This window comes from Lygodium microphyllum, chromosome 18 (assembly GCF_053477565.2).
Source record: "Lygodium microphyllum isolate KBCC chromosome 18, Lygodium_microphyllum_v1.1.10, whole genome shotgun sequence".
NCBI classification, from domain to species: Eukaryota; Viridiplantae; Streptophyta; class Polypodiopsida; order Schizaeales; family Lygodiaceae; genus Lygodium; species Lygodium microphyllum.
This window is the reverse complement of record NC_141152.1, coordinates 74,078,166-74,104,345: the sequence shown is the minus strand read 5'-3', so window position 1 is coordinate 74,104,345 and position 26,180 is coordinate 74,078,166. Positions and strand designations below refer to the sequence as shown.

At 39.7% G+C, this 26,180-nt stretch overlaps 1 protein-coding gene across 1 annotated transcript; it reads left to right on the top strand.

The window, feature by feature from the left end:
- Window positions 1-21,733: 21,733 nt before the first annotated feature.
- LOC148021026 (pentatricopeptide repeat-containing protein At5g27110-like) lies at window positions 21,734-24,301 on the top strand. The gene has a single exon (XM_087698199.1). It carries the CDS (start codon window positions 21,734-21,736, stop codon window positions 24,299-24,301), a length of 2,568 nt encoding a protein of 855 aa, XP_087554325.1.
- The last annotated feature ends 1,879 nt before the right edge of the window (window positions 24,302-26,180 follow it).

Below are 26,180 nucleotides of genomic sequence, written 5' to 3'. Positions count from 1 at the left end.
TGACATTGATACTACTACTACATGAGAAGAGGAGATAGAGTTGAGTTTACAAGTGGCCTATGCCTCCTAGGGCAAACTTAAATTTGAGACTCGGGCTTGGAAATAATTAGGCATTAACCAGTCAAAGTTAAGGGGCACCCATGACCAATTTGAATGGGAGAGGAGGCATAATTCAAAGTATGCCCATGTTGTCAATCCCCTTTTAATGTGACCATGCTGATAGCTAGCCAAACGGCTCCACTAAATAATGGAAGCCAAATGACAAACCCTAATATCATTCCAATTAATCAACAATAGCAGCAGATCCCCAATCAGTTGATTAGACCAACTGAACGACAAGTAGATGACCACGACTATGAGTCTAGTGCATCAAATATTCTTGGTGAAGTCAAGGATATGATGAAGCATTATACTGATATGATAATGGAATTGTATAAACAAATAGTTGCAAATTTTAATTTCCTAAAGATGTAGCAAAACTTGATAGGAAGTCGATGCCCTCAAGAGGGTGATCTGTTAAGATTTAGTTGTAAGTGGTTAGCACCACGAGAAACTACTCTAATGTCAAATGTGACATGTGTGAGAAGTTTGGCCATTTAGCTAGTACTTGATAGAGTAAGATCAACTCTCTTTGGCAAGGGAGTAAGTAGCCAAGTCCAATAAATCATCGAGTACAAGGGAACAACCTTGAGAGAGATGAAGGACCAAAATAAATACTGCAAAGAGGAAAAGCTATCATAGAGGAGCTTCCCAGTGGTAGTGGTGTCAACCTTATCAAAGCTGTGCGTATAAATGACACTGAGGGTTCCAATTTGTGAGCCATTACAAGATGAAAAAAGGTTAAAGAAGGTGATAAAGATAATGTAAAACCTATTTTGAGACAAACCCTAAATAGGATAATAAGGGGACACAAGTCCTTAACCATGATGTGGAAGCCGGTTCTCTAAAAGCTAATGATGGCAACGCTGACCCAAAAAAGATGCTGCCAAAGAAGAAGGTAAAAGCTAAGAAAGAGGCACCAAAGCCTATTCAGTGAGACCATGAGAAAGAATGGTCTGACAGGAGAAGAGAACCATTGCTCATTATCATGAATTTTATTTGGCGAGTTCTCTTTGCAAGGTAAAGCCTAATGTGAATCTCTTGCAGTTGATCAACTTATCTCTAGGAGTGCATAAAGAGTTCAAGAAGATTGTTCACACTGGGTATATCATTAAGCCCTTGGGAATAGCTTAGGTGGGAGATGAAAAGCATTGCCCAAGGGTAGCAACATATATTGATGGCATATTAGTGGAGCATGCCATTATGGACATGAGATCCTCCGTCAACATTATGAGTTTAGAATGGATGGAAAGATTGGGACTGGAAATCCTAAATGATACCTCCACAATTATCTAAATGGCTGATAGTTTAAGGCAACCAAAGGGTTGCATTACCAGAGTCCACGTGATTGTTGCTAATGTAGAATGCATTGTGGGCTTTAGGGTTATCATGTTTGCAAGGTAGCCAAGCTATCAAGTATTTTTAAGAAGGCCATGGATCTTGCAATTTGACTATCAAGTTGATATACTTGCTAGTCATCTGATTTTTGGCAGAGGTACCCAATGTATGATAATGGATGCATATCATGAATCTCCTCAAAGTGAGAGCATACCTTTATCTTTGTTAAAATTAGATGCATTAGGAGATACATTTGGTATTGGGACTTCATCAAGTGACGAATCAAAAAAGGGGTCCAATACAGAGGATGTCTACCAAGTGACTCTAAATGAGTTGATAAAAGCTCAAGATATAATAAGAGATGTGGATGTGATCGAGCTGGACCTCGGTACATTGGATGATCCACAACCAATTAAATTAGGATCTATGCCTAGTCTAAAAGAAAGGAAGGATTACGTATCCTTGATCTAAGAATTTCAAGACATTTTCACTTGGAGCTATGATGAGTTGGAGGGTATTCCTCCAAGTTTCGTTGTGCATACCATTCCCTTGAAGGAAGGTAGCCGTCTGTGAGACAAAAAGTGAGGTGTATGCCTTTTGAGGTAAGGGACGAACTATTTGAGGAGTTGCAAAAATTGTGTAAGGTTGGCCTGATATTTCCTATAACACACGAAGTGGTGTTTGCTGATAGTTATCATAGGGAAAAAAGAATAATCAAATCTGGCTTTGTGTAGATTTTAGGAAGCTCAATAAATAGATGGTCAAAGATTACTATCCGCTACTATTTATTGACCATATTCTAGATCAGTTAGAGGGTAGGGATATCTATTCATTAATGGGCTTTGCCAAATTCAGGTATAACCAAATGGCTATTGTAGAGAAAGACAAGTTGAAAATGACATTTATTACTACATTTGGAACCTTTGAATATCATGTTATGGCATTTGGGTTATGTAATATGCCAAGTTCTTGGCAACGTACAACTGACAAGACTTTTGGTGATATTTTCCCAAAGGAGTTGAAAATATTTATTGATGATCTGGGGGCAGCCACCACAAGACAAAGATGGCTGATTATTTTAGGAAAATGTTTAAATGTTTCAGGTAGTTCTACATTGCTCTTAATCCAAGAAAGTGCATCTTTGGAGTGCCCTATGGATTGCTATTGGTCCATTTGGTTAGATCTGCTAGTATTGCAACTAATTTTGAAAAGATAAAGGTTATTATTGCTATGAGTCTGCCACGCACTCCTAAAGAAGTACATAGCTTTTTGTCATCGGGTGGGATGCTATTGGTGTGCTATTGAAGATTTATCAATGCACTAGTAGAGAGGATGTTGCCATTGACAAATCTACTTTCCTTTAAGTAACAATTTGTTTGGAGTGACCCATGTCAAGTATCCTTTAAGGATGTAAATCAAGAACTAGTGAAAGTGCTAGCCCTGAAAGCACCCAAAGGGGTGAGTTCTTCTAAATATTTTCAGCAGCCACAATGCATAGCATCAGAGCTGCTGGTGTTTAGCTCAGATTTGGGAGGAGAAGTGGTTTTATCTAGTTGCATTTGCTAGTTGTAAATTGGGGATATCCGATTATACCCATATGGAGAAGTTGTACCTTGGGACAATATTTGCGATAAAGAAATTTAGGCATTACATTCTCTATGAGAAGGTGGTAGTTTATACGAAGGCAAAGAGGTTGAGGCTATTGATGAATAAGCTAGAGCCACCTAATTGTCTAGCAAAATGGTTGATCACCTTGTAGGAATTTGACTATGAAATTAAGAGTAAGCTACCAAAGTTGTAAGGCATTGTTGAGTGTCTTATGGATTTTGGGGAGCTAAAGGAAGTCTTGGTTGAAGGTAGTGACCTTGAGGGTCTATTCAAAATTGATACAGCCTCCATCCTGTCTTGTTATGCTTCCATAACACTCTATCTATCCACAAAAGAGACTAGAGCTGCTTTGTCAAAGTTTGAAAAGAGGAAAATTAGGCAACAAGCCTTGAAATTTTCATTGATTTCAAGAACATTATACTAACAAGGGGTCGATGGTTTTTATTGCTGATGTGTCCTATTTGATGAGGTCCCTTTTATCTTGGAGGAGTGCCATGACTCTACTTGTGGAGGGAAATCTGTTGGACAATTGATTGCGTATAGAAAGCTTTGAAAGCCAAATATTGGTAGCCATCCATTTTCCAGGATGCTTTTGTATATGTCAAGAGATGTGATACATGTCAGAGACATGATAGTAGGGAGAACAGGAAGCGCCCTCTGACCCCTATCATGGCTATACTACCATTCGAGAAGTGGGGCATCAATTTTGTTGGACCTATACATACTTTGTTGACCACGTGAAAGGGTTATATCATTGTGGGCGAGCGACTACTTTACAAAGTGGTCTAACACTCAAGCTATGATGAAGGATAATGCCAAGGAGACAACTAGTTTTATTATAGAGCAAATTATTTTCCGTTTTGGTCCACCAAAAGAGTTTGTGTCTGATCGTGGGACATACTTTTTGAACAAGGTCATAGAAACCTTGACAAAAGAGCTAAAAATTAAACACAATAAAACTACCCCATATAATCCCCTTGAAAATGGACAAGTAGAGAGTACTATAAACAGCTTGTGGGAATTTTATCCAAGATAGTATCCGAGGGTAAGTGCGATTGGAATAAGAAACTTCGTGTGGCTATTTGGGCTTATAACACGATATTTAAGAGAGCAATAGGCCACACCCCATTCAAGTTGGTAAATGGGGAGGAGTGTGTCTTACCCTTGGAAATCAACTTATCGACGATGAGTTTTGCTCTAAATCATTCATTGGGTGAGGCAGAAGCATTGCAAGAAAGGTTTGTTTCTCTTATGCATCTTGATGAAATACGATTGCAGAATTTGTCACATTAAGAAGTAGGGAAGAAAAGGATAAAAGCACTCCATGACCTTTGAGCTAAAAGATATAAATTTGTGAAGGGTTAGTTGTTGGTGCTATATTATGATGCTCATCGGGAGTTATTCCCTAGCAAGCTAGAACCTAAATGGGATGGCCCATATAAGATCGTTCAGATAGGAAAGAATGGCTATATGTACCTTTTAGCATATTTGCAAGGGGTAGAGTTTAAAAATAAAGTGAATTTTAATCAGTTGAACCCTTACTATGTGTAAGGGCTAATGTCAGACTTGGTGCCCTTTGTAAGTCCTTCAAGATTCAACTTAAACTTGTAGTGGATACCAAGACAATTGGATGAGCAGATTCATTTCGTATCTTGAATATCCATATTTAGAGCAGCATTACCACCAAGGTCAAGTGATCTAGTGGAGTAAAGGTTATTATACCACTAAGTGGCAAGACGAATCTTTTACTTGGGATCTTAAGGCTTACTAGCACCATTGTCATAGGATTCTTATTAGTGTCCCTATTGAGTTTAGTGAGGAAGAAGTGATTGCACCTATTATACATCCTCTCTCTCGGCTCGACTTTGACTATCATAAGTACGAATAGGCTGATCCATATGCCGTGGCCTGTCAATGAAGAATGGGTCAATACTCTATTCTTTGACAGAGCTTCTCAAGGGCCTTGCTAAGCATGTGATTGTGGGGGTGGTCATTAAAGATCCTTGGCATATAATTTTTATGAAAATGGGAGTATATTTAGGAAACTCTTTTACTAATAATGTGGCAAAATATGAGTTCTTTCCCTTTATGTTGAATGGTTATATGTATGTGGGGATTTTTATTTTGTTTAGAATTGGCATTCGAGGTGGCATAAAGTTCCATAGTTTAGGTTATGTGTGTCAGGGGAGGTCCAAGCAATCGTTTACCTCCTGTAAAGACATTGTCGAGCACTTTAAGAACCATTTTGGAAGGTAGTCTTAATGACCTAGTCTGCTAGCCTACTAGGCAACTATTTCTAGAAGTTTCTATTAGTTGCAAGGTAGATAGAGAAGCCTGCCAAGTAAAAAAAGAGAAGAAACAATTAATATATCTAGAAAAACTCAAAATATGGAGGCGTGTAAAAAGGAGTTCTAACCCTTGAACAAAAGAAAAAGAAATGACACAAAAGAAAAATCAAAGAGAAGATAATCATCGCCTGCAAAGGCCTGGTAGTTTTCTGGGAAATGAATCAAAGACGGGGGGGGGGGGGGGGGGGGGGGGGGGGGGGGGTTGGGGGGTTGTGATGCTTTGTCTTCCTCGTGGTGATGTCTAGCCGTTGAGAAAAATACATAAGGATGGCTGGAGCAAAAATAAAAGTGAGCAGAAGGAAAAAAGATTTAGTATCACCTTGTGAGGGCTTGATAGGTTCTTGGGTACCGAGTTAGGACTTGAGGCTGATGACCTATTCTCCTTGGGTACACTCAACTCCCTCCTTTTTACATGCCCGAGTATCAAGTCCTAAAGTATTAAAAAGTGATGAATCAAAAGTAATTGGAAATGAAAGATCAAGCTATAGGAGTCCTTGTCTAGTACGAGCTCCTTGTCCAATTGCCCTAGGGTAGGCAAGTAATTCAAATCACCACTTAGGATGACTTCTATGATAGTTCTTTTCAACCTGTCTTTGTTGGATCAGTTGGTTTAGCGACTAGCTCTGGATCTCTATTAGGTTATACTTGGCCTATCCCTTGTGGATCTTCATGCCTCGATTTGGTTAGGGGGTAGGGTAAGAGCTGTGTTTGTGTTTTGTTATGTAATCTTCTTTGAAGCAGCTTGATGCTCTTTATAGTTTCTTTATGTGCAGATTAGTTCATGGATTCAACAAGCTAAGTCACCCTATCCCGCGATGAGAGTGGAATTTAAACACTAGGGAAAAGCCACATACAAGTGCCAAATGATAAGAAATAAAGGCGGAATTCAAAGCTCAGTGGAAGTAGAAGACACGGATTTGACAATTTTAAGTGGTTGTGGAGAAGACGGGAATTCAAACTACTTCAAAAGTTGGACTTTGCAATGGTTGTGGATTTTTCATATTTTTTTCAAGTGTTGAATTGAAGTAGGTTGAGTTCCAAGCAGTTTAGAACTTCAAGACAGACATGCAAAAATTTTCAGAATGGAAATCTAGCATTGGCCTCATAAGCTGCAAATAACCAGGCACTTAGGGGGTCAAATTAGTTGGAGGTTGGAAGAGGCATGGCCTTTGGCCTTTGGTAACTTATATAGTTGAGCTTTCTTCTACAAAATTGTAGCTCCACTTTCAATATATAGCTTTTGTGAAGGCATTGGGACCAAATTATGAAATATTTTCTCCCAAAAATTTTATGCATAACCCACAAATCTCTTTTCCTATGCGCAGTCCCGATTAGACATCAACCTTCCAAAGCCTATAACTCTTGCACACTAACATGGATGATAGCAAACTTGGTATGCCTCTTGCTTAGGTGTAGAATCCCATCTTAGAAGTGTCAGCCCACCATAAATCCTCTTTGATTTAGAACAAACTTTAAAAATACTAAGTCTATTCTAAACTATTGATTGCAATAAAAGGCATCCATAAATTCTACCTCCAACATGTGCCAAAGTATCCAATTATCTATAAGTTTAGATTTTTCATCATCCATCTCAACCTCATACTCATTCTCATCCTCACTACTATCATGGGTCCTTGTCCCCAAGCCCTTTGTCTCATATGACTCACACTCCTACCTTTTAAAGATCTCGATCCACTTACCTAATATAGGTATTCACAATGTTGTCCATCCATTTCAACAAATGAATACATAGCACTATCATATACATGTTTCACCACATATAGACCAAACCATCCCTTAGAAACTTTTTCTCTTTCCTCAAGAGCTGATAGAGGTCATCATTTACATGCACAAAGTGAGGAATCCATATGAGATAAAAAACACATGCACATAAAAACCTATTGACTTCTGAAACACTGGAGAATGTCTCTTGTAGCCTATCAATACCATCAATTTTTATTGGTGAAGGATTTCTACCATAGGGTCCACATATATCAACAATCAACACCTCTTCTACACCAAATAGAGGCTTTTGACCTAATAGAGTTAAATGAACGTCTCCTAGTCGAGTCAAAATCTTTTCGCACAATCATCAATCTGATTGGAAACAAACAACCTATAGCAATTTGCAACCAACTCCTCGTTTTTTTCATGCATTGCATAGCCCTTAATCAAGAAATGGCATAGTAACCTATGGGATATAGTCTCTTAAAACCTTATTCATTGTGTTCATCGTGTGGGCTATGGAATTTGCCACCCCTTGTGGAAGGGTACATATGCACCCAATCCCAAGGGCATCTTCATAGTGGTGATATCTCTACTTTCCAATACCAACTAAAACTGATCATAACCTAAGTATAAATCCCCCAATGAGTAGATAGCCCTTCTAGCAAATACTTCTACAAACTCATCTACTATAGACCCAAGTTCAACATTTTTTATCATTACTTTGTTAGTTGGTTGCATGTCTTGAATGAACGACAATGCATCATTCTTCTTAGGCTGCTTAGGCAAGTATGCCCCAGGCATAAGATTCAATATTAGATTCCATGGAGGAACGTGTGGCAAGAGAAGCCCATCACATCCAACCTTCAACTCTTTCACTGATAAAATTAGGCCCAACACCCTCAAATCTCTTAAACTCAATTGTTTTGACACTATCTCAAACATCTTATCATTACAAGGGGACAAAGTCAAAAAAATTGGCTTAACCTTTTTATCAATTCTCTTATACTATGTTTCCATTATTGCTTCAATCCAATCTTGCTATCATTTACATTCTTTTTGTGCAAATTCTTCTATGGCTTCATACTACATACCCTAGGTACATACATATAAGACATAGTTTTTAACCATATTGTATGCATTAATGATTGATGTAATTTTAGCCATAGTACCAAAAAGTATAATCCCATCAAAATGGCCCTCAAATTCAATCATCTGCAACCAAAACGCCATATTTTCTAATCATTTTTTAGATTTATATATATACAACCTTTTAGTCATGCACATGGACTCAACCCTCTTAAATCATATCAAACTAATTGTTGTCCATACATGAAAACTAAAAACATTTTTCCCCAACAAGAGGCAAGAATCTCCTCCAAAAATACTATCATTGTCTCCCATTATAGTAATGCTTTCTAAAATCCCTTAAACTCCTTGATGTTTGATGGCATTGGGTAATCCCTAAGAGTATCCCTATTTCATAGATAATTGATACTCACGGTCAAAAATTGTATTGCTCTTCTACCATCTCTACTCCTAACATAAGCATATGTTGATCCATCATCAACAAACACTTTAGTCCCCATCCTCATTGCAACAATGTATGATTGTTCCAATATAGCTCGATAACTACATGTATCCTACATAAGGAATTATTGGTCATCTTGTACATACCACCATTCTCATATAAACTACATATCATGACATTTATTTCAGACCCACCATGATTGAGTGATGCATTACATGGATTCTCTCGTTCTCTGATCTTCACTATAGTCTCTATAGTGGCTCTAGCCCAATGTATACTAAATAATGGCTTCTAGGGATGAAGTTAGACTCCTCATCCTCATGAAACTATAGCTACATAATACCTCTATGAGTAGTGCTATTCACAACAACATTTTCATTCACACATCGACCTTTCCACCCTTAAGCAGCCATTTTCAACTTCATCTTGCTTCAAAATAACAATGAATTCATTTGTAGACTCTAACTAAATCACTTGCAAACCCATCTTCTCATCAACATGAATCAATGACTAAGTGCTTTTTGGGCATAAAAACTTATTCTAATATTATCAATACATGCATGGGGGAGATACTCACCCATGTATGGGGGGATATTGTACCCAATCTTATGTTGTGCAAGTTCTTAGCATTTCTTATCTCATGCTATTTGTCCATTTTCTAATTTATTCTCAATTATATGTTCTATCCTATGGTAAAGGAAATCAACACTATCACACCACATATACATGCAAATAAACCCCTCTCGAGTAGGTTTTGGAGATGCAACCCAACCCCTTTCTTCCACCTTTTCATCCATTTTCAAAAACTTCAACTAAAGATCATGCATTCTCTTCACTACTTATCCACAACCTTGTCTTTTACGATTGGATCAACAAGCATAATTGTAGGAAAAACCATAAAAATAGGTGTCTTAATTGCATTTTTTGGTGCTTTGTCAGAGATGGATGGCATAGCCCATGAACCCAATCTCAATTTCATTCTTTCCTTCTTAACAATTATATTCATAGCTTCTATTGCATGCGGCCACTCAATTTTCAGCCATGTTTCTATTGTCTCCTCTTCCAAACGGTCCCCCAATATTTCCTGCAAGGCTAGATCTGCAGCATTAAAAAATAATTCAATTTTCTAACCCTCTAAATCTTCCTACTCAACAACATTCAACTATGCTAGTTCTCAATTTCTTGCAACAAAGTAGTAGTTACAATACCTTTGTTGGGTCTTTCATCCCAATCTAGAAATGTCCTGCGTGTGGCCAAATCAATGTCTTCAAGAAAAAACTCTTCTCTCAAAGCTTTTGTAAATATAGTCAAATGTGAATCTTTCCTATATAGTGCTACAAGTTGATATTTGTCTACATAGCAAGATGAGTAAAGTACTAGCTCCATGCATGTTATGGAATCCCAAAAATCCATTTTTGTTGCATATGCCTACAAATAAGCTAATACCGTATGACTATTAAACTGCTTCAATTCATGCTCAACTACTTACAAAGCATTTATGGCTATAGTATCACACTTATTTATGTGGTATGCAAGAAGTTTGGCAGGAACATCTATCAAGGCTTACAAATAATTAATTGTACTTCAATTGTTGACACATTGGTGGTGCAAATTGAATTTATTGATTTGGATTTATCACAACAACTTACAATCATGCTGCAAGCAATGCATAATTCTCAAAGCATTACCGCAGTTCTAGTGAAGAAAGTGTTGACTTTTCTCATTTTAAGGAATTGTTCTCAAAATTGGTTATTTTATGCTGTTCTGGAATATGGTATAAGTCAATTTAAGGATTTCCTTAAATCTTTCATCATGCAAAGGATGCATGTACTAGTTGGTTATGAGATTGAATCTCTCAAAAGGCAAGTTGATGATTATGGATCTATGTTACAAATGCAAGGTAGTGAAACAAATGTTGTGATATATGGATATGGATCTTGATTTATCAATTTTTATGCAATCGGATATTAATATTATGAAAATTTCTTTGGTGAAGCATATGTAGGAACAATGAAATGCTATGGCAAGTAGAATGTCACAAGTGATTTTTAGATCTTATGCAATGTTGTAACAATCTTTCATTTCTGAAAATTTAGAATCTCATATACAAGAGAAGGATTATTTGAAGGAAAATATGGATGGGTTACAAAAATAATATGAGAAAATGCTTTTTGATTTTTTTTATTTGCAAAGTGGTAAGATAGTTGGACATGTTGTAGAAAAAATATAATATTGATGAAGTACTTTTGGACGAGCATGTTAAGATCAAGGACCTTACTCCTAAAAATATTCATGAGATGGATGTGTCATTATCCATACATGAGCCACATGTGGCTAATTTACCTAATGGGGGTTTAGTCTCTAATTCTCATGGAATGAGTGTCATGGCTTATGATGTGTTTGGGTAGACTTTCAGTTTATTTTGCATCCCATCATGTTATAACATATTATGTTCTATGTATATACCTTTGTTTTTATGACAATCTTTTGAGTGAGTTATACAGCTACATTAGAGTGCTATGAGTATCCTACAAGAGCAGCTCTATTCATTGTTTCTCTTTATGCCTTATTTCAAAGCGGAAGGCTTTGAGTAAGGCACAACTATGTCTCATTAGATTGGTCTATGCTTTCATAAGGCATTTGACTTTGAAAGGGTTTGAGTTATGGCTATACCAGCGGGCTATGATAGGTATTAGCCATGGCTTAGTACATCATATTTATCATTTTCTATGGTTTATACCTCAGTCTATGATATGTCTTTATGTAAATAAACTTATTGGATTATATGATTAGTGGTTATGAGTGGTTCTTGATCAAGTGTGGCTTGAAAAGATTCTCTCACTCTCTCATTTACTGAACATGCTCTATTATATGATGGGATTTTGCTAATACTAATCTGTCTTCATAGTGTTTGCCATGTTTTTTTATTCATATCTATGCTTACCACAGTAGTATTATTTGTCTTTCATCTTCATAATGGTGCCATAAATCCTCTATGTTGTTCTCTCATGGTTCTATGAAGTTATTTCTGTGTTTTATGCTTATTTCTTGAAGTATTAATGTTGCGTAAATTTGCAATACCTATGCAGTATATTGTATTTTTGCATACATCAAAGCAGCCCTATTATGTATTATCCATAAATTAAAGGCTATAACAACTACATATTGGTTACTTCTTCACTTGCTACCGCACATTAGATTGTTGGTGGTCATTCCTCATTCTCTTAGTGTTCATGTGACCCCACATTGTAGTTGGTTTTACATCTATCATACTTGTTTAGGTTCTACTACATGACTAAGGGATGATCATGTGTGTGACATTATTGTCATTGATGATGTTTGCTTGCAATTTCCTACATGTACTTCCCTTGATTTACATTATATACATCATGCCTTGGCCTTGATAGAAAGCCTTATTTTTGCTAGATAGATGGATAATGCTCATTATCATCTCTTACCATGATTCCTCTTGGAAGATTAGTCATGGCAACCTCATTTTTGCTAGAGTGGCAAAGTTGGTAGTCTTTATCCCTTGCTTGTTTTTGGATCTATTGATCATATATTAGCTATCATGAATCTTCCTCATGTATCTTTGTGGCATCATCATCCTGGCAACATGTTACTTAAAGGAATTAAAGTTTTTGACTCATTTGCAAGATCTCCCACCCCTAGACTATTCTTGTTTTGATTCATGTGATCATTGCTTGTATGGACTTGGGTACACTTGTTATGCTCATAAGAAGTCTAGCGCTATGTGCATGGATGAGCCATTTCGCTTTTGTTCATTCTGATGTTTGTGTTCCCATGTCTTGTCAATCTTTGAATGGTGCTAAGTATTTTGTTACACATATGTAGATGGTTTTTAAATTAAAGTTTGGGTATATTCCCATAAAGAAAAATTAGATGTTTTAGCTATCTTTTAGTGCTTTTTTCTTTGTTGAAGAACTAGTCTAAACATATGCTAAAATGCTTAAGATCAAATAATGGGGGTAACTTTTTTATCCCGTGCTTTTGAGTAGTTCTATGAGGATTGGGGTAGTGAGCATTTGTTGATCGCTCCTTATACTCCACCTTAAAATGGTGTTACCTAGCATATGAATATAGCCATGTAAGAGAGGGTTCGTAGTATGCTTAATTGTGCAAGCTTATCCCATGCATTTTGGACTAAGGTAGTTACTACTACAGTTCATTTGATGAACAAATCCCTATGCACTACCCTTTGTGGTAGAGTTGTAGAGGAGGTATGGTCTAATAAACCTCCTTCATATGCGCACTTGAGCATCATTGGATGTGAGACATTCTACCATATTTCCAAAGACAAGTGTAACAAGTTGGATCTAAAGTCTTATCAAATGCATCTTCCTTGGATATGGTGATGCAAGTGAGATGGGCTATCGTCTTTGAGATCTGTGGGCTAGAAATTTCCCCATAACCATAATATCGAGTCCATGTAGGAAAAGATGTATGAGAAACTTGAGTAGTGATTGAAGTGCATGTGGAGATATTTCAAGAGGAGCCTCCAACCACTGGATAGCCAACCCCCATTAGATAGCTTGTAGTTGTTATTGATACTCTAGTGGTCCAAGATCGCCTATTGTGTAAGATCATATCGATGTTGGATAGAGAGGACATGATGTATAGATTCCACAATTGGTTTTTGTGAGGCTCTACTAGAGCCTCGCATCCTTTTGATTATTATGAGCCATCTATGAATCATGTCATGGTGATAAAAGATTCTATTGAGCCCCTTACTTTTGAGGATTCTATGTGTAGAGGTGATAGTTCTTCTCGGGAGAGAGGACTATGTAGTCCGAGTTTGACTCATTGTAGAAAAATCATTTGTGGGATTTGGTTTCCCCACCTAGTGGAAAACATGTATTGCTATGCAAGTGGATATATCAGATAAATAGCACCCCTAGTCATCCTAAGCCAACATGTAAGGCTTGTTTGGTCGTCTCAAAGAATTTCTAATAAAAAAAGGTAAATACCTTTGATGAGATCTTATCTCCCATGGTCAAAATGACTACCCTTCACTTGGTTTTGGTTTTGGTTGCACAATTAGATTTGGACTTATATCAAATGGGTTAAGACAACTTTTCTACATGGGGACTTGCATGAGGACATTTATATGTAGTAGCCTAAAGGCTTTATGGAACAGAGTAGAGAATACTTATATTGTGCAAGTTGAGGAAGAGACTATATAGACTTAATCAAGCACCTAGGGAATGGCATCACAAGTCTAATGCCTTTATGAATTCATAGTCTTATTCTCATAGTGATATAGATCCATGTCTCTACAAGGAAAAGGCCCGTGATGGTAGCCTTATTATTATGGTAGTCTATGTTGATCATATGCTAACTTTTGGGAGTTCTCATGAGATGAGCTAGATGCTTTAAAGGATCAAATCAATAAGAGGTTTGAGATTAAGGACATAGGGCATATTCTCGTATACTTGGTATGCATGTGCAATTTCTTTTAGGGACTCCTCTACTTATCACAAAAGGAGTGGTTCCATCTGTAGGGTGGTAAATCAATTAGCACCCCTTTATCTTCTCATGTGAAGGCTAGTTAGGCCTAGTTAGATGATGATAAGGCCAAGATAGCCAAGATTCCGTACAAATCTATAGTGGGTAGCTTAATGTATGCCATAATAGCCACTAGACCTTACATGGTAGCACTTGACCGATGACATTGGGATGTCAGAAAGTGTATCATGAGAGACCTTAAGGGCACTATAGACTTGTGCCTTTGCTATGGTAGCTAGGATATGAGAGTCATGGGTCACACTAGCTCAGATTATGCAAGACATGCAGATAGTAGGAAGTCCATCTCTGTCTTCATCTTTGTTGGAGGTTCTATTTCTTAGATGTCTAGGGTGCATAAATACACTATCGGATGAGTGCAACGTAGGTATTGAGGCTTTCAAGGAGTCTCACTTCTATGACTCTTACCTTGCATTCAAATTCTATGAGTGCTACCAAGTTGGCATGCAATCCAATCTTTCATGTGAAGACAAAGCACATTGAGGTGCATTATCCCTTCATCAAAGAGGTGGTTGAGAACAAGCACTTAGAGCTTGTTAAGATATCTATAAATGAGAATTCTATTAATATGCTCACTAAAAGTCTCCTAGTGGAATGTTATGCCTTCCTTAGGAAGTTGATGGACATAGGATGATCTCATATCTTCTCTCATTGAGTTGTAGTCATATATATGTCAAGATTGTGGGAGAGAAGGAAGGAGTCTCACTTGAAGCTTTCTTGCTTGCACAATGGGGGAATACACACAGAGATGGAGGCTGAAAACAATTTTCCTCTTCTTAGTTGTGTAAGCCAAAAAGAACTCGAGTACAAGGAAATAGAAGAACCCTATATATGGGTCTCAAACCAAACTCAACTAACTAAGGTGGCATACTAACTGAGCCACGAACTAGAGTAGATAAGGATAGCTATCATGTAGCTATTATTCATGGATGGTGTACCAACCGCATCTGCAACTGACAAGTCGGTGACATAAATACACAACGATCACCCTGGCGTATCACGAGTGGAGCTCGATATCTCAACACTCCCCCTCGAGCTCAATCCCAATTCCTGCACACCAAGCAGGTCTCTGAACTTGCGCAGCTTCTCTACGCCCAATGCCTTCGTAAATATGTCAGCTACCTGATTCTCTGTGCTGACATAAACTAGATCAATAAGACCTAGTAAAACCCTCTCCTGCACATAGTGATAATGCACCTCAATGTGCTTTGTTCTAGCATGATAGACTGGGTTATTTGCCAAGTGTATACTACTCATGTTGTCACAATAAATGACAACTGGCCCATCTGTAGACTGATGCATATCATAAAGTAGCTTATGCAACCAAGCTACCTCACATGCAGCCATTGCTGCACCCCTGTACTCAGCCTCTGTGCTCGATAAGGCAACTGTGGGCTGTTTCTTGCTGCTCCAAGTGACTGCGGCATTCCCAAAAGAGAACACATATCCACTGGTAGATCGTTTATTAGAAATGCTACCAGCCCAATCAGCATCAGTGTATCCATGTAACTGTATCTGAACCCCAGTCTCATAAAATAGTCCATACTGCAATGTGGACTTTACATACCTGAGTATGTGTCTAGCCGCATCCAAATGCGGTTTCCTTGGAGCCTGCATAAACTGACTTACCAATCCAACAGCATAGCTCAAATCTGGCATGGTAATAGTCATATAAATCAAACTTCCTACTATGCGTCTGTACATAGTAGGGTCTTCCAGAAGCTCACCTGCATATGTGCTTAGCTTCACATTCTGCTCCAAAGGAACTGAAATAGGCTTACAGCCTGTCATCCCATATTTGGACAGCATGTCCAATCCATATTGCCTCTGCAAGAGCTGTATCCCACTTGGTGATCTAATCACCTCAATGCCCAAGAAATAACGCAACTCTCCCAAATCCTTCATCTCAAACTTCTGCTTCAATAGCATTTTCACATGAAGGATATCTTCATCACTGTCACCTGTCATAATCAAATCATCAACATAAATGACAAGTAGCATGATACATTTCTCTGTTTTTCTCACATAAAGTGAGAAATCTGCCTTGGTTGTGAAAGCCAATAGTGACAAGATACTGTCCTATCTTGTCAGACCATGCTCTAGGTGCTTGCTTCAAGCCATACAAGGCTTTTTTCAACCTGCAAACAAACTCAGGATGAACAGCATGCACATAACCTGGTGGCTGCTCCATATAGACCTCTTCTTGCAAATCACCATGGAAGAAGGCATTCTTTACATCCATCTGATGTAAAGACCATCCCTTTGATGCAGCCATAGCAATGATTGCTCTTACGGTTGCCATCCTTGCAACCGGATTGAATGTTTCTTCATAGTCAATGCCATATGTTTGTGCATACCCCTTGACTACTAATCTTGCCTTGTATCTGTTCACAGAACCATCTGCATTGTGCTTCACCTTATAAACCCACTTACAGCCAATTGCATTCTTACCTTTAGGCAAATGTACCAATTCCCATGTAGCATTAGCTTCCAAGGCATCCATTTCTTCATCCATGGCTTTCTCGCATTTTTCTTTTCCCATGGCTTGCTCAAAAGAATTGGGTTCTGGTTCCTGTATCACTTTGACCATATATGCATAGTGAATGGCTGTAAATCCATCATATTTCAGCCTATCCACAGGATACTTAGCTCTCGTAGACCTGCGCAAAATAGGTTCACTCCCAGGTGCTCTCAAAACATCCCTGGTCTTCCTTACTCCAGGTGTAACAATAGAAGGAATACCCAACTCATCTTCAATGCTCTGTTCTGAGCCACTGGATTCACCATCCACATAAGAGTGACCTATATTCACATCAAACATGGGTTGATCAACCTTCTCTTTTCCTTTTCGTGATACCTGCATACCACTATCTACATTGCTTTGAGAAGATTCTCCTGATCTCAATCTGCTTGTCCATGGTGAAGAATGTGAACCACTGCTAGAGGACGCTCCAGGTCCACTAATATTTTGTGACTGCTGCTGTGAATTCTGTGCAGCATTACCATTTTGTGCATCTACATCATCAATCACATTTAGTGGTTTATACCAGCTACTCATCTCATCAAAAACAACATCTCTGCTCACTATAAACTTACGAGTAGAAGGGTTATAGCATCTATACCCTTTTTGCTGCAGAGAGTAACAAATAAAGATGCACTTCTCAGCTTTTGGATCCAACTTGGATCTCAACTCATCTGGCACATGTACATAGGCAATGCAACAAAAAATTTTCAAATGAGAAATATTTGGTTTCCTACCAGTATACCTCTCCTCTGGAGTCATCCCATGTATTGCTGCAGTGGGAGTCCTGTTCATTATATAGACTGCTGTAGCAACTGCTTCAGCCCAGTAAAAATCTGGCAAGTCTTTTTCGTTGAGCATGGCACGAGATACCTCTCCAATATGCCTGTTTTTTCTTTTTGCAATTCCATTTTGTTGTGGGGTATGACTGCATGAATATTGCTGCTTTATGCCATGCTCCTGCAGGAACCTTGCAAACTCATTTGAGAGGTACTCTCCCCCTCCATCTGACCTTAGGCATTTTATTTGCAGACCTGTTTCTTTTTCAGCCATAGCTTTAAGACTTTTGAAATACCCAAAAACTTCACTTTTTTTTTTCATAAAATACACCCAAACTTTTCTGCTATAGTCATCAATAAAAGTGACAAAATAATGACAGCCTCCAAGAGATGCAGCTTTAGTAGTCCACACATCAGAGTGGATTAATTCCAATGGCTTCTTACTCTCTTGAACATGTCTAGGAAATGGTTTCCTTGCCTGTTTTCCAAATTGACAGGCTCCACATACCTTATGCATTTCTGCAACCTTGAATTTAGGCAATCCTGCAACAATATTTTGGGCCTGCATTGATTTAAGTCGCTGTACATTAACATGACCAATGCGTTTATGCCAGATATCAATATCTGCAACTACACCGGTCCCATGTGCAAACATTGCTGCACTCAATTCAGGCATGTCTGCATTCAATGTAAACATTCTGCCCTTCTTATTTCCTTTTGCTATCAAGCGACCTTTATTTTTCATATCCTCAACAAAGCATCCATGAGGATTAAATCTGACCTGCAAGCCCTGCTCAACCATTTGACCAACAGAAACCAGATTCTTGGTGATATTCGAGACATGAAATACATCGGACAAGTATTTCGTTTTCCCATCCTGCATAGACAAAGGAATTTTTCCAATCTGCACAATAGGATGTGCAGTATCATCACTAGTCTCCACAAATCATGGTTTTTCCATTTTCCTTGCATTCTCCATCAATTCTGTATGCCCTGTCATGTGGTTTGATGCACCTGAGTCAAGATACCATACATCATTGCTTTCTTCTGCACTTGTCACAGAATTGTTCATGTGCTGTACCATAAACAAGTGCTCATTTCTGTCATCACCCTATCTACTAGAAGATGCATAATTCCCTTGTTGTAATTTTCCATTCATGATGTCATTCTGCTTTTTATAGCAGTCTTTAGCCATATGACCCATTTTACCACAGTAGTAGCATTCAACATTGCTGTTTGCATTTTGGCCTCTTTGCCATCCACCACGACCTCTTTGGCTCCCCCTGCCTCTAGAGTTACCACGTCCTCCTCCATAGGACTGGTTTTCTTGAGTTTGTTGCATATTCTGATTTCTACCACGGCCTCCAAATCGGCCTCCTCTACCTCTGCCTCTACCTCTTCCAGCATTTGAGTAGAAGACAGCTTCTTTTGAAGTTCCTCCTGAAGAAGATGCACCACCATTTCTTTGCTCCTCAGAAATTAGAAGAGCAATCAGCTCCTCAAAATCAGGAAATCTTTCACGAACTGAAATGGATGTCCGAAACTGTGCATAATCCTTTCCTAGACCATTCAAGATCACAGAAACTAAATCATCATCTTCCACTGGCGACCCGATGGAAGCAAGTGCATCTGCAATCTTCTTCACCTTCATGTGGTAGTCATTGATGCTCATATTTTCTCTTTGCACATTATGCAACTCTTGCTTGAGCTGCATTTTCCTGGCTTGCGTATTTGTGCTATACATTTTTGACAAAGTATCCCATGCCTCCTTTGGCATACTTGCATCCTGAATATGCACAATCATAGAGTCTGAAATGCTGATAGATAGCCAATACATAACTTTCCTGGCTCTCTCATGCCATGCTTTAAATGCCTGCATTTGCTGTTGATTGGGAACATCAGGAAGAATTGGTTCTTCTTCATTTCCTGCAACAAATTTCCAATATCCTTTTCCCATAAGGAAATTCGTCATTCTAAACTTCCATGCTTGGAAGTTGTTCTTGTCAAGCTTTTCAGTGACAATCTGTGAAAGAGAATCAGACGCCGTTACAGAACACTGCAAAAAATTCTGTCACTGCAAAAAATACAGCTTCACCCTCACAAGGGAAAATCTGCAAAACTGGCGAAAGTGGTATTTGACCACACAGTCACTTCCTAGTGATGATTTTGCATAACCAGGAACCAAGGATGATTCTGTAACTCCCAATGTCTCTGCACACAAGCATACGATGCAGTTTCTGTGGTAACTGTTCACCGACCTGTAGAACAGTGGTCGTATAGCATAAAACAGGGCTTTTTCCTGAGTGCGTGCAGAAAACTTCTGCCTCCAAAACAGGCCCCGAAATGGCCTCAAATAAAAAAAACAAGGTCACCGAGGGCAAAAGCCCATCTCCGCAGCATATACTGCCCTCTTACTTCACCACGAAGGGCGTCTCAACCTGAGACAATGCACTCCTGCACTTTCCGGCTGTGCTGCCTACAGAGACTTGCTCCCAAAACAGAAAATGAAAGCAACACTGCTCCTCTTACCAGAACACCGCGAGCTTGGCTTGCTTTCTTGAGCTCCTTACCACGAACAAGGCTCTGATACCATGTCAAGATTGTGGGAGAGAAGGAAGGAGTCTCACTTGAAGCTTTCTTGCTTGCACAATGGGGGAATACACACAGAGATGGAGGCTGAAAACAATTTTTCTCTTCTTAGTTGTGTAAGCCAAAAAGAACTCAAGTACAAGGAAATAGAAGAACCCTATATATGGGTCTCAAACCAAACTCAACTAACTAAGGTGGCATACTAACTGAGCCACGAACTAGAGTAGATAAGGATAGCTATCATGTAGCTATTATTCATGGACGGTGTACCAACCGCATCTGCACAACTGACAAGTCGGTGACATAAATACACAACGGTCACCCTGGCGTATCACGAGTGGAGCTCGATATCTCAACAATGTACACACTATGCTTTTCTCCTCTCTATATGCACATTCACCTTTAAGTGGGAGGTTGTTAGGGGGGTTAAAGGATACCTATGTCTAGTTGCATGTATTTACCTTATATAGGGACCCCATAATAAGGATAATATTGTATTCACAATCTAGCAATCCCACTAGTTTAACATGCAATGTTTTCTCAAATTGTTAAGGTACCATGCAACACCCCATATAGCTAGGCTAGCCTTGAGCTACCCTTAGGACAGTTGAACCCAAGACCTCACAAAACTCACACACCCTTGTTACCAATTAGCCAACACATTGCTAGTAGTTTGACATGTAGCAAGGGCTTTGCATGGGCAAAGTTAGCTAGTTGGACACAAATGCCGTTGCATCCTTTTACTCTGCCCAAAGAGGAATAGTTACAGCAATAGGACATAGTTTTGTTGTGTGTGAAGGTGAAGAATAGAGTCTAACCTGCAAAGCCCCTCTAGGAGACACGTCACACTTAGGTCTAGAACCTAACCAAGCCTTGTCATGACTTAGAAGGACATGGGTCAAGCTTCACTTTACTAAAGGTAGTTAACCCAGTTGCTTAGTTGCAAATTCCTCTCTCCCTCCCTCTCTCTCTTTGTGTCTCTTTCTCTCTCTCAATGGTACATATTCTAATAGGATGCAGCTCTCGGGGGGAGGGGGGAGCATGCTCCTTCTAGAGGGAGGCCTATAAATGAACACTTTTTGAGCCAAGTGGCTGTGGCGACTCAAGTGTCTCCATTTTTGGAGGGCCTAGGCCCTAGAGGCTGGGATGACTATCCCAAGTCTCAAATTTCGCCGGCCCAAGTCAAGGTGTCGTGGCTACGCGTGATTGCCCTTAACATGGCCAACTTCCATAGGCCATTTTAGACTAGGCGTGGCACAGCTCTGGATTTCACCACAATCAATCGGCTTTGACTAGGAACAAAGGGGCACCAAAGGGGCACGGATTTGCTAGCGAGTCGCGGTTTCTTTCAATCGTGACAGACCTGAGGCGAATACAGATGTAGGCGGTGTGTATGTTTTAGACACAAACCAGGTCAAGTGCACAAAATTAGAGAGAGAGAGAGTGTGTGTGTGTGCGTGCGCGCGCGTGGTTGTTTTTTAACCGGGGCGGAGGGGGTTGTTGGGCTGTAGACAACCTACGCTGGCTGCGGAAGCGTCTTCCCAAATAGCAGTGATGATCCCTACTATCATCTCGGATCTTGGAAATCCTGAAGAGGAGCTCATGTGTCGCATTTCCCCATCGCTTTCCTTCGGAAGGCGGCGGAGTCAGAATGCAGGCGGAGCTCCCTATCTCATTTCAAGAGCGCTTGATTGGCGTCCTTCAGGATTGCAGGCAGAAGAAGAATCTACTTTATGCTACACACTTGCATGCGTACATGCGCCAGCAGCGCCTGGACTTGCATCCTGTTCTCGGCAACTTCCTGATCCCTATGCTTGTGGAATGTGGGAATGTGGCCGATGCCCAGAATGCCTTTGACAGATTTGCGTACCCGAATGAGTACTCATGGACTTCCCTCATGTCTGGCTATATCAGTTCGGGGGACCCCCAGCATGCCCTGGACCTCTACCGCAAGATGTCAGAGGCACAAGACTGTGTTCAACCCAACCGGATCACATATCTTGCGCTGCTTGATGCATGTACCAGATTGAAAGATGCAGAAAGAGGCAAAGCATTACACACTGAAATTATCCAGCGGGGCCTTGATGGTGAGGTATTCAATGGCAGTGCACTGCTGGGGAACACACTGGTTGCAATGTATGGCAAATGTTGGATGCTCGCAGAAGCACGGCATGTATTTGAGGGGCTTCCAGTTCAAGATGCAATCTCATGGACTTCGTTGATTACGGGGTACTCAGAACAGGGGCTTTGTGACGAAGCACTGAAATGCTTCAACAGGATGTGTATGGAAGGTGTGTCTGCAAATGCTGTCACATTGGTTCCCTGCTTGAGAGCTTGTGGAAACCTTATAACAGGTCGCTATATGCACTCAGAGATAGTCAAGAGAGGATTAGAACAGGAGCTTTATGTGAGCAGTGCACTAGTTGAAAGATATGGCAAGTATGGATCACTTGTTGAAGCACATAGGCTTCTTAACAGGCTAGCAGTTCGAGATGCAATTTGCTGGACTGCACTGCTTACAGGATATGCTGAACATGGACATTATGACAAAGTACTAGATTGCTTTGAACACATGCAAGAGGAAGGTGTGCCTACAGATGCCTTCACAATTGGTCTTTGCGTGAAAGCTTGTAGCACCTTAGGAGCTTTAGAAAAAGGTCAAAGATTATACTCTGAACTTGTTAAAATGGGATCGGAAAGAGACATCTGTGTGGGGACTGTACTGGTTGATATGTATGGCCATTGTGGTTTTCTTGCAGAAGCACAGTGGATTTTTGACAGAATCTTGGTTCGGAATGACATATTATGGACTGCATTAATATCAGGATATGCACATAATGGGTTTAATGAGGAAGCCCTGAAATTTTTTAAGAAGATGCAGCTGGAAGGTGTACCTGCGGATGCTGCTACATTTATTGTTGCCTTGAAGGCATGTGGGACCTCAGGAGCATTTGAAAGCCACAGAGAACGATACACTGAAGCATGCACTGGCAGAGATGAAATGGAGCTGTATGTGGATAATGCACTGGTGGACATGTACAGCAGATGTGGGTCGACAGCAGAAGCAGGGGCTTTAGAAACAGGCCGAGAGATACATGCTCAAATAGTGAACAAGGGATTAGAAAAGGAGCTTTATGTTGGTAATACATTGGTGGATATGTATTGCAGGAATGGAGTTGTTACAGAAGCTTGTGCAGTACTTCATATGCTCCCATCTCCAGACACAGTCTCATGGAATGCACTGATTGCGGGCTACATTGAATATGGACTCAGTGAGAAAGCCTTGGATTGTTTGAAACAGATGCTATTAGAAGGTGTATCTCCAGATGTTGTTTCATTGGTTCTTTGCTTGAAAGCTTGTAGCTCTATAGGAGCTTTAGCAATGGGCCTAGAGGTACACACTGAGGTTGCTAAAGTAGGGCTAGAAAACGATTTTACTTTAGGAAATGTGTTGATAGACATGTATGGGGAATGCGGCTCGGTTTTTGAAGGAGAGTATGTGTTTGACAGGCTACCTGTTCGTGATGTTGGATCCTGGAATGCAATGATAAAGGCATATGGTGAGAACCATGAGAGTAACATGGCTGTACAATGTTTTGAGGATATGCAAGTACAGGGTGTGAAACCAGATTCCATTACCTTCACCTGCCTTCTTGGATCATGCAGCCATGCCAGCCTGGTGCTTAAGGGCCAGGAGTATTTTAACTTGATGAGAGAGCATAAGATTGAACCATTGACTGAACATTATGTTTGTATGGTGGATCTTTTTGCAAGATCAGGGCACATTTATGAGGCAGAAAGGTTTATTTTGGCCATGGAGTGCCCTCCGCCCACCACCATCTCAATGGCTATGCTTACAGCCTCAAAATGCTATGGAGAAGTGGCACTGGGTCGTAGATGCTTCCAGCAACTTGTGGCATTGAATCCAGACAATGCAGCTGCCTATTTACTTCTTGCAGACATGAATGCCAGTGCTTGTAAGTGGGCAGATGCAAAAAGAGTAGAAAATATGAGGAAACATATAGGGGCAAATAAAAGGCTTGCTAGTGCAAAAATGGAGGCAAACAAGAACTTGCATGAGTTTGTGGTGGGCAAAAGGGAGATTGTCTTGGAAGCACTAGAAAATTTGACCTTATTTGTAAAAAATAAAGGATATGTGCCGAATCTGGATTTGATTTTGGAATACTCATGGAGTGCAAGGGAAGTAGAGTGTTTTTAAGTATGACTCCAGGCCCCTAACTTGCGCAAGACTTTGTTCTTCATAGAGCGGAAGCAAACCTCAGTGTGCTCACACCTGTCTAACGCAGGTTTCATATCTGTCCCAGACACCTTCACTGTACTGGAGCATGTGCTGAGGTGTCACATGCAGAGGTATCCAAAAAGTAGTCTGAGAGAGGGAAATCATGACCGGCATTTCCATGCTGCCCAACTTGAAATCCAAACTCTTTTTATCACCAGCAGGATTTGAACTTCAGTTCTGCCCAACATGTGGAACGTCCATACTCACCAAGCCAATTACTTGTTCGTGAAATCTAGCCGAATGCATTTGTCCAGCCGGTGTGAAAGCCAAGGATCCCTGCATAGGATGGAATTGGCTTTTCATGAGTTGGGTAGCTTGTGGGATGGAGGATAGTTGTTTCTAGGATGTTCTCAATCCTTGAGCTTGACATGAAGTATCAGGTCGATCAAGTTGTAACATAGCCCAGTCAAACGGTGTTTATGGTCTTGTTCTCACAGACCACAAACACCATCAACCAATTAACAACCCAACAACCCAACCCAACTCCCCAACCAACCCAACCAAAACTAACACCCTTCCCCCCCAAAAAATGAAAGAAAAAACCCAAACCCCCTATGGTGGGCCCCAGTCATTGCATGCCACATGTAAGTCCAAAAGTTGGCTAATGGAAAAGGGGGTTGGTTTAGTGAGTCATCTGACTAACCGACCGCCCAAATGTAGTAATTGACTTAGCTATTTAAGCATGGATGAACTGATGAAAAGGGAGGTGGTAATATGAGAGCTTGAGCTCTAGAGGATGTATGTTTTTCTCTGAAATAATTTACTCTTTCTTATCTTGACTCTACGAACTGTGTGTTGAAGTTTAGTTTCATAGGAATTTTACATAGTTACTAGTGGAGATGGTGGGCATCTACTAATGTTGGGGATGGCAATGTGTCTTCTTATGAATCTTTTTTTGTTAAACCTTCTACTATAGATTCTTTATCACAATCTTTTAGTTTGGCTTTGTAACACTACCACCACCAATCAACAGATTTCTTCTAGTAATCAAGTTGTATTATCTTCATCAGCCAATCAATCTATCGCTTTTTCTACTTCTTCATCAATAACCAAAGATAGGAAGGTTCATTAGAAATCTTCTTTTGGTCTTCAGACTTGTACCCTCTTGGTTTGATCACTTTGAGAATGTTGTAGATTATCATGGTTGACAAGAAAGGCAAAAGTGAATGAGGTATGAACTATTTTGGAAGGAATTATGGTCACATGGTATGTCCGGCAACTTGATGAGGTAAAGCATAATGGGAATTCTTTCAAGACGGTTATAGTGCGTGATTCTGCTTATGATGATGTTGGAAAAAATTCATTGTAACAACTTAATGAGTGTGAATAAAAAGAACATGAGTTTCTCAATTTGTTGTATGTTTGAAACAAATCTTGATGAGAATTGATGTGCTATGATGGACATGAAGTTATTTTCTCTGTGGCCTTGACATTCGTAGAAGGGTTAAGGGTCCTGAGAAATCATAAGAGCTTGAGCTCTAGATGATGTATGCTTTTCTCTAAAATAATCTACTCTTTCTTGTCTTGACCTTGCAAACTGTGCGCTATTGAAGTTTAGTTTTATACAAATTTTACATAGTTATTGGTGGAGACAACAGGCACAATTTATCATATTTACTAATACTAGGGATGACAATGTCTTCTTATGAATCTTTTTCTATTCAACCTACCCTAGCTTCTTGACTACAATCTGTCAATTTGTCTTTGCAACACTTAACTACCACCAATCAACACATTTCTTCTAGTAATCAAGATGTATTATCTTTATTAGCCAATCAAGTTGCAACTTCTTTTACGT

Coding starts and splice junctions, on each gene's coding strand:
- LOC148021026 (XM_087698199.1), top strand. CDS start 21,734: ATGCAGGCGGAGCTCCCTATCTCATTTCAAGAGCGCTTGATTGGCGTC.